This window comes from Neoarius graeffei, chromosome 26 (genome assembly GCF_027579695.1).
Source record: "Neoarius graeffei isolate fNeoGra1 chromosome 26, fNeoGra1.pri, whole genome shotgun sequence".
NCBI classification, from domain to species: domain Eukaryota; kingdom Metazoa; phylum Chordata; class Actinopteri; order Siluriformes; family Ariidae; genus Neoarius; species Neoarius graeffei.
Window position 1 is genome coordinate 8,349,199 of NC_083594.1, and position 15,638 is coordinate 8,364,836.

The following is a 15,638-nucleotide window of genomic DNA, read 5'->3' on the forward strand; positions in this document are numbered from 1 at the left end:
CTTTTTTCTTTCTTTCTTTTTCTTTCTTTGCCTCTTTCTTTCTTTCTTTCTTTCTTTCTTGTCTCTTTCTTTCTTTGCCTCTTTTTCTTTGCCTCTTTATTCTTTCTTTCTTTCTTTGCCTCTTTATTCTCTTCTTTCTTTCTTTCTTTCTTTCTTTCTTTGCCTCTCTTTTTCTTTCTTTGCCTCTCTTTCTTTCTTTCTTTCTTTCTTTCTTTCTTTCTTTCTTTCTTTCTTTCTTTCTTTCTTTCTTTGCCTCTTTATTCTCATTTTTCTTTCTTTGCCTTTCTTTGCCTCTCTTTTTCTTTCTTTCTTTCTTTCTTTCTTTCTTTCTTTCTTTCTTTCTTTCTTTCTTTGCCTCTTTTTTCTTTCTTTCTTTGCCTTTCTTTTTCTTTCTTTGCCTTTCTTTGCCTCTTTCTTTCTTTGCCTCTTTCTTTCTTTCTTTCTTTCTTTCTTTCTTTCTTTCTTTCTTTCTTTCTTTCTTTGCCTCTTTTTCTTTGCCTCTTTCTTTCTTTCTTTCTTTCTTTCTTTCTTTCTTTCTTTCTTTCTTTCTTTCTTTGCCTCTTTATTCTCTTTTTTTCTTTCTTTCTTTGCCTTTCTTTTTCTTTCTTTCTTTCTTTCTTTCTTTCTTTCTTTCTTTCTTTCTTTCTTTCTTTCTTCTTTCTTGTCTCTTTCTTTCTTTCTTTGCCTCTTTATTCTCTTCTTTCTTTCTTTCTTTCTTTCTTTCTTTCTTTCTTTCTTTGCCTCTTTATTCTCTTTTTTCTTTCTTTCTTTGCCTTTCTTTTTCTTTCTTTGCCTTTCTTTGCCTCTTTCTTTCTTTGCCTCTTTCTTTCTTTCTTTCTTTCTTTCTTTCTTTCTTTCTTTCTTTCTTTCTTTCTTTCTTTCTTTCTTTGCCTCTTTTTCTTTGCCTCTTTCTTTCTTTCTTTCTTTCTTTCTTTCTTTCTTTCTTTCTTTCTTTCTTTGCCTCTTTATTCTCTTTTTTTCTTTCTTTCTTTGCCTTTCTTTCTTTCTTTCTTTCTTTCTTTCTTTCTTTCTTGTCTCTTTCTTTCTTTCTTTGCCTCTTTATTCTCTTCTTTCTTTCTTTCTTTCTTTCTTTCTTTCTTTCTTTCTTTCTTTCTTTCTTTCTTTCTTTCTTTGCCTCTTTATTCTCTTTTTTCTTTCTTTCTTTGCCTTTTTCTTTCTTTGCCTCTTTCTTTCTTTCTTTCTTTCTTTCTTTCTTTCTTTCTTTTTGCCTCTTTATTCTCTTTTTTCTTTCTTTCTTTGCCTTTCTTTTTCTTTCTTTGCCTTTCTTTGCCTCTTTCTTTCTTTCTTTGCCTCTTTTTCTTTGCCTCTTTCTTTCTTTCTTTCTTTCTTTCTTTCTTTCTTTCTTTCTTTCTTTCTTTGCCTCTTTATTCTCTTTATTCTCTTCTTTCTTTCTTTGCCTTTCTTTTTCTTTCTTTCTTTCTTTCTTTCTTTGCCTCTTTATTCTCTTTTTTCTTTCTTTCTTTGCCTTTCTTTTTCTTTCTTTGCCTTTCTTTGCCTCTTTCTTTCTTTGCCTCTTTCTTTCTTTCTTTCTTTCTTTCTTTCTTTCTTTCTTTCTTTCTTTCTTTGCCTCTTTATTCTCTTTATTCTCTTCTTTCTTTCTTTGCCTTTCTTTTTCTTTCTTTCTTTCTTTCTTTCTTTCTTTCTTTCTTTCTTTCTTTCTTTGCCTCTTTATTCTCTTTTTTCTTTCTTTCTTTGCCTTTCTTTTTCTTTCTTTGCCTTTCTTTGCCTCTTTCTTTCTTTGCCTCTTTCTTTCTTTCTTTCTTTCTTTCTTTCTTTCTTTCTTTCTTTCTTTCTTTCTTTCTTTCTTTCTTTCTTTGCCTCTTTATTCTCTTTATTCTCTTCTTTCTTTCTTTGCCTTTCTTTTTCTTTCTTTCTTTCTTTCTTTCTTTCTTTCTTTGCCTCTTTATTCTCTTTTTTCTTTCTTTCTTTGCCTTTCTTTTTCTTTCTTTGCCTTTCTTTGCCTCTTTCTTTCTTTGCCTCTTTCTTTCTTTCTTTCTTTCTTTCTTTCTTTCTTTCTTTCTTTCTTTGCCTCTTTTTCTTTGCCTCTTTCTTTCTTTCTTTCTTTCTTTCTTTCTTTCTTTCTTTCTTTCTTTCTTTCTTTCTTTCTTTCTTTCTTTCTTTCTTTCTTTCTTTGCCTCTTTATTCTCTTTTTTTCTTTCTTTCTTTGCCTTTCTTTCTTTCTTTCTTTCTTTCTTTCTTTCTTTCTTTCTTTCTTTCTTTCTTTCTTTCTTTCTTCTTTCTTGTCTCTTTCTTTCTTTCTTTGCCTCTTTATTCTCTTCTTTCTTTCTTTCTTTCTTTCTTTCTTTCTTTCTTTCTTTCTTTCTTTGCCTCTTTATTCTCTTTTTTCTTTCTTTCTTTGCCTTTTTCTTTCTTTGCCTCTTTCTTTCTTTCTTTCTTTCTTTCTTTTTGCCTCTTTATTCTCTTTTTTCTTTCTTTCTTTGCCTTTCTTTTTCTTTCTTTGCCTTTCTTTGCCTCTTTCTTTCTTTCTTTGCCTCTTTTTCTTTGCCTCTTTCTTTCTTTCTTTCTTTCTTTCTTTCTTTGCCTCTTTATTCTCTTTTTTTCTTTCTTTCTTTGCCTTTCTTTTTCTTTCTTTCTTTCTTTCTTTCTTTCTTTCTTTCTTTCTTTCTTTCTTTCTTTCTTTCTTTCTTTCTTTCTTTGCCTCTTTATTCTCTTTTTTTCTTTCTTTCTTTGCCTTTCTTTTTCTTTCTTTCTTTCTTTCTTTCTTTCTTTCTTTCTTTCTTTCTTTCTTTCTTTCTTTCTTTCTTTCTTTCTTTCTTTCTTTCTTTCTTTTTCTTTGTCTTTCTTTGTCTTTCATGTCTATCCTTTCTTTCTTGTCTCTATCCTTCTCTCTTTCTTTCATTCTTGTCTCCATCCTTTTATTTTTTCTTTCATGTATCTGTTCTTTCTTTTTCTTTCTTGTCTCTATCCTTTCTTTCTCTCATTCTTTTTCTTTCTTGTCTCTATCCTTTCCTTTTTCTTTCATGTATCTTTTCTTTCTTTCTTTTTCTTTCTTTATCCTCTCTCTCTCTCCTGATAGATATTGTTAGAATATTTAAACTTTGCGAGAGAACATGATTAATGTTTTGTTCTTCTGTGCTCCTCAGTTCCTGATTGGCCTGTTACTGACGATACTCATCGACATTGTCCATTTTGCAGTGTTTTATCCCTTGTCCTCAGGAGGAGACTTGTTCCGCTTCAGCATGGGCATGGCCATCCTCAGCCTCATCCTGAAACCTTTCTCCTGCTTCTTCGTCTATCAGATGTACCGTGAGCGGGGTGGAGAGTACAACATCAACTTCGGTAAGTGGGCGGATGCGAGGAACGCGCCGTTAGTTCGGCTTTCGTTTAGTGATTCAGCTGCTTTAAAATGTCTCTGTAAACGTTATGACTAAACATAAAAAGAAAACCGAGTGGATCACAGTGCCTTGTGCTTTACTGCGTCTTTTCCACCTCAGCCAAGCAAGAAAGCGACAGGCATTTGTCGTCTTTAGATTTCACAAATGTAAAATCAGAACCTGTGGCTGTAAATGCCGCTGTTGTTGAGTGAAGTGTTGCTGACCATGTGGTGTGTTGAGATGCCTGTGCTTGTCCTGTGGCGTCTCTTGTCCTCAGTGTTGCTCTGCTGCTTCCAGCTGTATTTCTTTGACCTACTTTTGTTTTCTAGCCTTTCTCAATTTGTATTAAGACTCGTACGGCTGTGTAGCAGAAGCTGGATGGATTGAGTCAAAGGAGGAGTGTAAGTGAATTAGCGAGACAGTCACAAGACAAATGGTCGGCCCAAAGCTAAAATTCCCCAGAGATTTAAATGGATATAAATGGGTCCATATACAGCCCAGTGCAAGAGTCTTAGGCACAAGTAAAGAAATGCTGTAGAACAGCAATGGCTTAAAAATAATAAAATGAACTGTTTCGACATAAAAAAAAAAATACTATAAGCAGTAAGTCATCATAAATGAAACTAAGTCAGTATTTGGTGTGAGACGACCCTTTGCTTTAGTCTCAGGTAGAATGAGTGCAGTTTTATGCGGAAGTGAGCTGTAGGTTTTACTGAGCATCTTCCAGAACCAGCCACAGTTCTTCTGGACACTCGCGTCTTCATTTTGCACCAAAACCCAGTAGCCTTCATTATGTTTTCTTTTTTCATCTGAAAAGTGCTCTCTTATGGAACATGCTGCTCAGATACAAACTTTTTTTTTTCCCCTGCAACATTTAATTTTGTGCTGGAAAAAAAACGAACGTTTGGACTCAAGTGTTTTTGTACTGACTCAATAATGTAGAAGTCATAAAATAGAAATATATAAAAATGGAAAAAAAGGAGGGGGCCTAAGACTTTTGCACTATACTGTGTGTGTGTGTGTGTGTGTGTGTGTTTCCTCGATGGAGTCGATCCAAAGCAGAATATTTTCATCATGGATTTATGTCGCGTCTTAAGAACTATTACACTGCAAATTATAATCAAGTTGATGTGATGTAATGTAACAAACTTTATTTCACGCAAGTTTGATGTGAAGTATCACACAGCTGCCATGCATCAAATAATGCCAAATGCATGCATTGATGTCGGTAAGAACCTCCTGCTTTTAGGCTTTTTTTTTTTCTTCTCCAGTCAGGGTTTCCTAATCCTGGCACTTTTCCCTGGTATAAACACCCACCACCCCCTGCCTGATTCAGCTCACAGCTTAATGAGACACTAACAAGTAAAGTCACATGAGTTAGAGCAAGCTGTACAGGACCGGGCTGGGAAACAAGCTACTGTAGAAAACAAATCCAACACTATTCCATACAGTGCCATGTGACGAGAAATAATACTACATTTCACAACGTGAGGGGGTACAAACTTTTGAACACCTAACCTTTCTTTAGGAATTTTGTTCAATAAAGTACTTTATTTTTTTCGTGGTGCAGTTTTCATCAAATCCTGCGCTCTGATTGGCTGGCGAGCGGGTCTGTATCCTACGATACGGACCCCGAATACGGACCTCTGGCGACTCGCTTGTTCACAACAGCAACAAACATAGAAGCATTTTTTGTCAACATTTATCTTTTTTTTTTTAATAAGATTTATTTATAAGATTATCAAAAAATCTTATAAATTTTTGCCAGCATTTCTCAGGAGAATTAATTTTACAGCATGGATAGCGATAACGACAGTCTTCACAGCGAAAGCGAGTTTTACTACCCTGAGGAAGAAGAAATAAAAGAAAACATTTCAGGAGAAAGCTAAAAACCTGTAACTTGCTAATGCCGAACAAAAACATGGCTGAATCCTCATCTCATCTCATCTCATCATCTCTAGCCGCTTTATCCTTCTACAGGGTCGCAGGCGAGCTGGATCCTATCCCAGCTGACTACGGGCGAAAGGCGGGGTACACCCTGGACAAGTCGCCAGGTCATCACAGGGCTGACACATAGACACAGACAACCATTCACACTCACATTCACACCTACGCTCAATTTAGAGTCACCAGTTAACCTAACCTGCATGTCTTTGGACTGTGGGGGAAACCGGAGCACCCGGAGGAAACCCACGCGGACACGGGGAGAACATGCAAACTCCACACAGAAAGGCCCTCGCCGGCCACGGGGCTCGAACCCAGGACCTTCTTGCTGTGAGGCGACAGCGCTAACCACTACACCACCGTGCCGCCCTGGCTGAATCCTGAATGACTCAATTTTGTATAAATAGGGGACTACATACAGGGATGAGAATTTTCCGCCGATTGGCGGATTTCCGACTTTTTCAGACCAAAATGATCGTTTTTGAGATCGATGTAAATCCGTTGAGTTTTTTTTTTACGATTAACGATCTGTGGTCACCTTATAACGCAGACATCCCAAGTCTCCCGGAAGTTCCGGGAGTCTCCTGCATATTGATAGAAGCAAGCAAGAGCGTGTGCGCGCGCGCAACATTAAGGTCTGCATCACGCATCTTACAATGTGCGCGCGCGAGGGGGTGCGCGAGGGAGACTGTGTGCAGTGTTGCCAGATACTGCTGACGTTTTCCAGCCCAAAATATGTTCAAAACCCGCCAACATGCACTTAAAAGCACCCAATCTGGCAACACTGCCTGTGTGCCTGTTCATGTAGCGCATGCCAGACAAAGAGCATCTTGATTGGGTTACTCAGCAAAATAAGCCAATCAGCTTTCAGTGTGGGCGGGCTTTTATCTCTTTTCTTGAGGACTGGAGTTTGAGTCAGTGCAGCCTACAGGATCAGCATGGCAGAGAGAGCGCGCGCCCCAAAAATATATCAATTACACGTCATATATAAGTGTGTATCTTTTATAAATGGGGTTAGCTTATCTAATGTAGCATGTTGGGGAGAATCATAGTATCATATCTATATTTCTGATGAAATTTTAGGTATGATAGCGTGTATAACTCTCCTACTTATTGCTCATTTCATAGGGGGACGGAATTGCTGGCGTGTGCCGCGCGGGAGCGTCTGCCCAAATTTTTTAGGTCGAGATGAACTTAGTTTTTGATTTAAAAAAATTTCCAATATGTAATGCCCATTGTACATGCCTGTTCTTTAATTCAAAATCATCATCTCGATCTTCAAATTGACCGTATGGTATCTGTATTACATTACACAACATCCTGTCCAGATAAAACCGAGTTGGTACACACAACAGTTGAAAGGGAAGTGATAAGTGATGTTGAATGTTGCCTGCTTAATATGCAAGACCTCCTGCTACCATGATAACATCAGAAGAAAGCTTAAGAGAATTATATGATAGAACTTTTTTCTGGTTTGCACTTCATTTTAAAGGATTGGAGTATTCAAAGATGAATCACAAAAATGCAGAAATATAATACTGTAGAGCTCGTTTATATTAAAAGGTGCATTGATTTTTTGAAATCATCAAATGTGAATTGATTAAAAACAAGTCTCTTGTACCATATTAATCATTTTCACCTGGGAGTCCACCAAGAAGGGGAATTTATTTCCAAATAAATTGCAAATTTTTGCTGATAAAATTAATGGTTTTGGGGTTAAAAAAAAATAGCCGAAAATAATTAGACCCATGCCGCCCCCCTCCGCCCCAGTTTTTTCAGACTTTTAAAATATTTTTCATTCTCATCCCTGTACATAGGCGGCAAAATGTAGTTTTTTTTTTTTTCCTTGCCATGGAAGTGCACTTGTATACCGAGGAGGAAGCAATTTGCATTACAGCCGTGAATGAGGATTCAAAATGGCGTCTCGGCTCGGTTTTCCCTTTCAGGCGCTCTCGTTTTCTGTTAGAATTTGTTAAAGAAAAAAATAAATATATTATTTACCAGCTTAAGGTCGGTCCGTATGGTGAAATACCGTGACCTCGGCCTTGAATACTGACCTCGGCCCAGAGCGCCTCGCTCAGTACTTTCAAGACCTCGGTCACGGTATTTCACGATACGGACCAACCAGCTGGTAAATAACATATACGTATGACACTCACTCAAAAAATACACCAATAGAATTCGTCTTTTTATTTTTTTTAAGTTGTGTAATTGTTTTTTAAACACACTGATGTGAACATATGCTCCCTGGAAGCCCCGCCCCCTCCTCACTTCGTGCGTTAGTAATCTCTTTAAAAGAAGTGTCCTCGCTTTCTGTAAAAGTAAACGGAAAATGTTTTGTGTTCATTAATGTGGAAAAAAATCTTTAAAAATTAGCCAAGTTTATAGTTAATATCAGTGAACTGTATGTATTAGGAATGCCCTGGAAGTATGGATACCGAAAAGAGTAATAAATGGGTGATAATTTGTTCAGAAAAAAAAAAAGTTAAACACCAACGGAAAACGGGAAATGTTTCACGGGGTCTGCAAAGGAAACTGGAGATATGATTGGTAAAAGAATTCTGTTGAAAGTGTGTACAATGGTGTGGGTTTTTAAAAAAATATCTACAGCTTATTAAATATTAATATTAGTGAACTTTATTTTATATACGTGTGTGTTTTCATTTAAATTTATTTATATTTTAAATATTTTATTTAAAATTGTTTTTAATTTTTCTAATTTATTTATTTATTAAATATTTTAAAATTTATTACTTTATTTATTAAATAATTATTTATTAATTTGTTTATTAGGAATGAAGCCCCTGGAATTGTGGATACCAAAAAGGGTCAAACAGGCTGAACATTTGTTCAGGGGAAAACGTTAAACACCAGTAAAAAAAAAAAAGGGAAATATTTCATAGTTTCTGCAAGGGAAATTGGAAACGCAATTGGTAAAAGAATTATATTGAAAATGTGTGGTTTTGTTTTTTTTTTTTTTTTTTTTTTTTTAACAGCTTATTAAGTATTTCTTTCATTCCCCAGGACTGGACTCTTTTTTTATTTCTCCTCAGGTGCTGAAGTCAAAAGCCTAAGACTGAAAATGAGTTTCTCAGAGTTAAAACTTCAACAGCACTGTCATAATTTGCTGTTAATATATTTCTATATCCATCACTCAGTATACAGATAGAGATGCACAGATTCACCTGTTTATAAAAATGTCGTGTTTTAATGCTCTCTGCTTTTACCTGTCTGTTATCAGTCACCTGTCCTCACTGTTTGCTCTCTCCATTTGTCTCTCTGTCTATCTATATATCTGTCTCTTCCATCTCGGGGTCTCTTTTCCTGTCAGACCTGGAGGCATCAGTGGACAGTCATTGCACCACAGACAGCGCAGATACCACTTTCCTTGGCCGACGTTACTGAAAGCTTCCTCACTTCCTCTCTTTATTCTTTATTTCAGTGTTTGCGTTTGTGAAGCTGGTCAGATGGTTTGGTTCTGTGAGCCATGAATTATTTTATTTTGTTTGTCATTGTATGTGTGTGTGTGGGTGGGTGGGTGCATGTTTGTTCTGGTAAAACACAGGGAACAAATCCTGAAATGAAAACCAAAGCTGTACAGTAAAATGTGATAAATTGCTGCTCGAATACTAGCCTTACCTTACTGCCTAAGTGGGCGGGGTCTTAATATTCTAATGAGCATGCTTGATTGAGCTCTGTCTAAGACTCATAACTACAATAATCAAAGATGGTTATCGAATTTGGCACATTCCAAACTAAAAAAAAAAACACCACTTTTTTTTTTTTTGCAACATTCTAATATAGAAGTATATAAATCTAACAGATTTTAACTAGAGTTTTGCATATTCGCCAGTTCGAAAAAGCCACCCATGTCTCCAACGAGGTTTATAAATGAGCCTTTTAACTGTAAAAGCTATCCTACAATCTTTTACACACTTCTGCATCTCTTCATTGAAAGCGAATGGGCAGGAAATTCATGCCGAGTGCACAAATTTATGTGAATTTTCGAAAAATTGTCTTTGTATCGAAACAGTAGAATGTGTGCTGTACAGGCAGAGATGTGTAACTAGTCTTAAGGCCTAATCCCACAATAACTATAACTATCAATAAATCAGTCCTGTGCAGTTTATGTGGTCGGTGCTCACACCAGACCGATAACGATCCCTATAGCCCAGGCCTGGGTTTATCCGTATCGCTGAGATTGTTTCTGGAGCCATTTTTCCAGGCCTGGAAAAATCTGATCCGATAAAACGTCTGACCAATCCGGTAACAGTTTACATGTGACGTTGTCTGAGCGCGTACAGTTTTTCGTGGGTATCTTTGTACATCCTTGTCGCATCATGAAGTCACGGAATACAGATTCACGGGGAAAAAAAAAACATACAAAACATGGATCTTTTATTCACGGATATGTGATTTTTCCATGAAATTTCAAGAGTAAATTGAAAAAGTGACCAGATAAATGCAGGGAAGATATGTTAATTATGAACTCCGGTAGTCCAAACATTTGTTTTAGACTAAGTAATTTTTTATCCGTGATGCGTCATTCATTTGAAATCGGTAAGCAATCTGTAAAACGTCCATGATCAATCCGTAAATTATTAGGATCCGTATTAAAATCCATAACTACTATGTGTTTTGTATCCTTTTTTATTATATTTCCGTAATCCGTCCGTATTATATCAACCACTGGAGTGTGTGTATGGGTTGTTTTGGAGTCCAGGCTCTACAGAACGACCTGGAATAATGTGCTACTACTTGGGGGGAAAAAAACTTTCATGACTATTCGTAAGTTACGTGCGTTTATTTCCCTGAGTGGCAGCACCAAGTGATTATTATAGTTGTGGTGTTTCTGCTCCAGACTGGAACTAAATTCAGGTGTAGATATAGTCAGAGTTGGAGTTATCAGTGTTGTGGGAGCGGGCTGTTAAATGAGACGATCAGTCTTGTATGGTACTGTATGTGTGTAATAATCGCAGCTCAGCTTTTTTTCTTTTCTTTTCCCCCCTCCGCTGACATTAATGAATAGTGATTTGAGCACATTCAGTGCAAATTCCCAATTCAGTATTTTACACCCATTCATTTTTAATCAGGAGTCAGGGAAACATGCACAAGAGATTGTAGGAAGGTGAGTGACGTGAACAAGATATGTACTGCAGTGAAAAAAGGTTGAACTGGATGCTACTTTGTGCAAATTACCAGCCACTGACTAATAATAATAATTTAAAAAAAAAATTAATTAAAAAAACCCCCACAAATATGAGAAGTAATTGAACATATGAAAGCACAAAATGTTACTAACCATTAACTAATACAGAAGTCTCTATTCTCTGTAATGGATTTCCATGAATGTGAATTAAAAAAAAAAAGTGACAGAACAAGTAGCAGCTAAACTGTGGAGTAAAACATTTAAAGCCTCGGTCGCAACCGGCCGTACGTGCACCTACGGCCGGTCTACATGCAAGAAACGGACGGAGGGCGCGCGTGTGACGTGCCGATTTTCGAGCCGTAGACTGGCCGCAGACCGGCCGCAGAGGTTCTTTGTCATGTCAAACAAACTCTATGGGCGCTTACGTTTTTTTCAGGTTGCAAGATAAACTTACGGCCAACGTGCGTCTTTCTCCACGAACAAAAAAAACGCAGCGATTTGGGGAAACGCCAAAAATCGCACGGCCAAAAAATCGTACGTCCGGTTGTGACCTAGGCTTAAAATGACATGTAGGTAAGAAAACAGAAGTAAAAAAATAATATATGAGTGATTCCACGCATATGGGTACTGAAATGGGGGCATGAACTTATTCACCTAAAACCATTTCTTTTTTTACCATCAGGTCACAAAACATGTAATCTTTAATGAATGATATGTTAAAAGATAACTTTAATTTTCTGAGATGTAATAAAAACATATTTATATGCCAAAGTCAAGCCTATGAGTTCCAAAATGATGTCTGTTCCATTACTTCTGTTACGATTGTCCATCTCGCGTCTGTTACAAATTAATTACAATCTAGCTATATACCATGTTAATCTTATTGAAAGAATGTGTATGTTTATTCTACTACACACGTTTATTAATTATATTTGCTAAAACATCACCTTCCTATGTTTCAAAAAGTAATTCTACATTGTTAAAATTGAGAATATATACCGTATGTCCACAACACTTCTGTTACGTTCTGACTTTGGCATATAAATATGTTTTTATTACATCTCAGAAAATTAAAGTTATCTTTTAACATATCATTCATTAAAGATTACATGTTTTGTGACCTGATGGTAAAAAAAAAAGAAATGGTTTTAGGTGAATTTTTAAAAACAAGTTCATGTCCCCATTTCAGTACCCATAAGCGTAGAATCACTCATATATTTGAAATCCACACTTTCACTGGCGCTTAGAACAAGGCTTTCAAATTTAATCATGAAAGCCATCTTGCAAATATTTAGTCGTGGTTGTTTTTTCTTCTCCACAATGTCCCCCCCCCCCCCCCCCCCCTTTTTTTTTTTTTTTTTTTTTTTGCTAGTGTCTGTTTACACATGTAGCCAGAACAAGAAGAAAGCAGATCAACTGAGGCACAAAAGTAAGTGTGAGAATTGTCATTTTCAACCTTGAGATCCGTTTTTGAGCTATAAAGTGGGAAGAAACAGACGCCTCAGTGTTCATTGCTCATTAGCAAAAATCTATCAGGCTAACTGAGACGACCAATGTGAATTTATCTCAGAAAACCTGCGAACCGTTACAGCTTTAATAGAATATATCTGTATGTTGATTGATGTAAAGGAAATGCTCGTGTGTGTGTGTATACAGTATGACTGATTTTACTCTTGTTGCTGTGAGTAGCCATGTTGATTTGACGTCATGTACTGAACACGAGGTCGAGGAAACCGTCTCAAATTTCCGAAGTGAACGGGTGTCGGAAATTTTGGGTCACAGAGCAGCGCTCGTCGAATGCAGCGTGCTGTATTTTTAAAATGTAGAACTACAGACTTAAGTTGTCTCAAAAATCCAAACAATTCAATATTTACTTGAAAAGTTGCATACGGTTTTCTAGGGAGAGTGAAAAGTTGATGGAACAAGCAATATCAGATTTTTTTTTTTTTTTTTTTTTTTTTTAAATTGGTCAAGCTTTATGCAAGATAGGATCTGCACAATTTCCATTGAAAGCATAAAAAGGAAAGAAATTTCAAATAAAATGTGTAAATTAAAGGTTGATTTATTTATACTTTGCACATTTTGATCATAATTAACCTCATTAGAAATCAGTGACTGAATTGAATTTGACTTGCATTTATTTATTTATATTTTTATGTTTAGTTTAATACTGTTGCTGTTTTGTTTTTTTTCCCTTGTTTTAAATTTATTTTTCAGATTCTAAGCTGTGTTTTAATAAATCCTACTTGAGAAATGGAGTAATTATTATTTTTCTGACTGAATTTACGGAATATGAATTTTGTACATGCGGTATGAAATAAATGGACATCACATTCTATAAAATTGTTTTTCTCTGGTATATTTAATAAATTTTCAATTTTTTTCAGGTTGGGGATTTTATTATTTATTTTTTTATAAACTTGCTGGATGTGAGTGACCTTTTTTTTTTTTTTTTTTAAATGTATGCTTTAAAATTATGGGGTTTTGCATTGTAATTTTATTTATTTTATTTTATTTTTTTTTTTGGGGGGGGGGTGATTTTTAGAAAGCTGGTATTATCTCATAAAAATTGAATTTAAATTTAAATTAGGCCAAAGATGGAGCATCCAGGATTCCCACGGAAAAGTAGGGGCTTTCAAGGTGTTAACAAATTTAAAAAAAAAAAAAAAAAGTTCTACTCAATAACACTAACATTCAAAGCCAAGTGTAAATATTTTTAAAATTTATCTTATGTTCTAACTAGTTGGGCCATGCTAATGTTCGCTTGTTAGCCAGTATTAGCAGACAAACTGAGCTGTTTAATAGGAATTTAGCTGTGGAGGTAGGTTGTACTCGTACTTTTACTTACTGTTTTGATTTGATCTACTTCACGTCTCCTCACTTCATTTCATTGATGCAGATGACTGTGTGATTGGCTTATTTCAGAGTTGAACGAGTCTTAAAGCGTCTACTTTTCCCTGTGAATTTCATCTTTGGCTGAATTTACATAAAATCCCTATCTTTATGTTTGAATTTTTAAGAATTGTATTTAAGGGACAAATCTCAAACTCATAACCCATAATTTTGAATTGTATGTTTTTAAAGGCAAATCTCTAGCAATTCCAATATGAAGACAAAACGTTGGTGAAAACCGGTTTCTTACAAACACCATAGAACTTTTTAAAAATTTTGTTTAATCTGACATTTAATTCAAATCTAGAACATTTATGTTTAATACTTTTTCAAAGCTTCGGTAGTTTCCTAGATGGTTCTTGTCTGATGTGGTTCATTAGAAGGTGATACAGTGACATTTTGTAAATAATCATTCAGGAGCTTCTGCAGTCTATCATGAAAATAAATAAAAAGCACATGATAGCATATTGCTAGTGTATTGCACCAGTAAAAACAGTATAACGGTCCAAGCAGTCTCGTGGAACAATATGTTGCATCAACAAAAGTTCGGTTCCTCTTCCTGAAAGAAATACTAAAGAGATTTTTGTTCATTTTTTTTTTTCTCCTGATTGTGTGGACATGAATGTTTCGCTATGTTATGTTCGTGATCATAAATACTGCTATCATTAAATATACACTGTTTTTCAATGAGTCAGGAAGCAAAATTATTTTGGGTTAACGAGTGGAAATGCTTTCTAAAGCCTATGCAGATTAAGGCGAGATGTCTTCCATTGTCTCCTCAGGTTTTCCAACAGTAACCCGGAACCGAGACACCTACCAGTCCATCGACCATCAGGGCCAATCCGACAGCTCAGCCAAACCCTTTATCCAGGGAGAGGACCAGAAACATGATGCCCGATTGTACTGATTTATTGCCTTCACTCATTGTCCATTTTTTAAATGGTTACTGCACTGCTGGAAAAAAAAGTTACTGCTGGGTGACCCTCAGGGGTCAGTAATCAGTACCATTTATTGTATATGTTTCACCTGGAGAAGTGAAATGTAGTTGTTTTTTGTTTTTTAAAATGATTTAAGATTCAGAATTGGAGCTCAATGACCTCATTTGGACCTAATCAGTTTTCCGAGGTGAACTATACCATATGTGGATATTACATTTATAATGGATATACTGTTGAACGTAGTACTTTTCTTTTGTGAGGGAGAGGTGGGTGTGTTGGTTTAGTTGCAATTTGTGCATTAGTCATGCACCACGTTACTTTCACTAAGTTGAATGTTGTCCGTCGCAAACATTTTAGGTTCATGCCAGGTCAATTTTGCCTTCGCAGCCACGCAGTACCCGTTTTCCATCCTGTATTCGTTTTCCATCATGTATATCCTTGTAGGTTTTTGATAATGTATAGATATAAAGTGCTTATTGAAAGAAAAATGTATACGAGTTATATGAATGTACATACTTAGAAACATGTAACCAGATCAGTCGTTCTGTTAAAATAACTGAAAGCACACAAGCAATCTGTAGCCTATATGCAAATATATCTGTAAGTATGATTGAAGAGTAAGAATTTGTGTGAATGTAGAATGCAGAAGTCATGACATGATACTTTTTTTTTTTTTTTAAATCAAATATAATTGTATGGGCGGATACTAATGGTCTACTTGCACTCGGGACTATGACTTATTTCTACCTCTGTTTGCACTATGAACACTTGGCAGTACAGCGAGACCACAGTATCTAAACGCTTGGTTGTTGTTTTTTTTCAATCTTACAATAAAATCTTAGGGTCGAGCCATTGTTAGCTTGGATGTTGGGTTCTATTAATAGGTATTTTCTTACATCCATAGTAGTTTATATATGATGAAGCATACAGTACATTCTGACACTTTTCTCCATCTTACTAAAAGAAGTTCTGCAAATGTTCTTACATATCACGTTACATTACAGACATTTAGTAGACATGCTTTTCCAGAGCAATGTACGATGTACCCGGAGCAGTTGGGGGTGGTTAGGTGCCTTGCTCATGGGCATTTCAGCCATTCCTGCTGGTCCAGCAAATCAAATCAACAACCTTTTGGTCCCAAACTTTTGGGCTACGGCTTCCTGCAGACGCTGGACGATCCTGAAGCAAAAGGTTATTTAACAGTTATTCCATGAAATCGAGTCGTACATGAACTGATAGTCGATGAGGTGCATAGCACCGAGTCGGCTATAATCCATGTACAACGAGATTTTTTTTGTTCATTTTCGAGTAGTTTTTATTAGTGCTGTCAAGCGATTAAAATATTTAATCGCGATTAAT

General features: G+C 35.9%; 1 protein-coding gene across 1 annotated transcript in view; it reads left to right on the forward strand.

The window, feature by feature from the left end:
• Positions 1–15,137, forward strand: part of agtrap (angiotensin II receptor-associated protein) — a 26,176-nt gene extending 11,039 nt beyond the window's left edge. Inside the window, exons 4-5 of the mRNA XM_060910772.1 lie at positions 3,126–3,321; positions 14,124–15,137. Of these exons, the coding sequence (XP_060766755.1) occupies positions 3,126–3,321; positions 14,124–14,248 (321 nt within the window). The 3' untranslated portion in view covers positions 14,249–15,137. The remainder of the gene's footprint in view (positions 1–3,125; positions 3,322–14,123) is intronic.
• Positions 15,138–15,638: the final 501 nt, after the last annotated feature.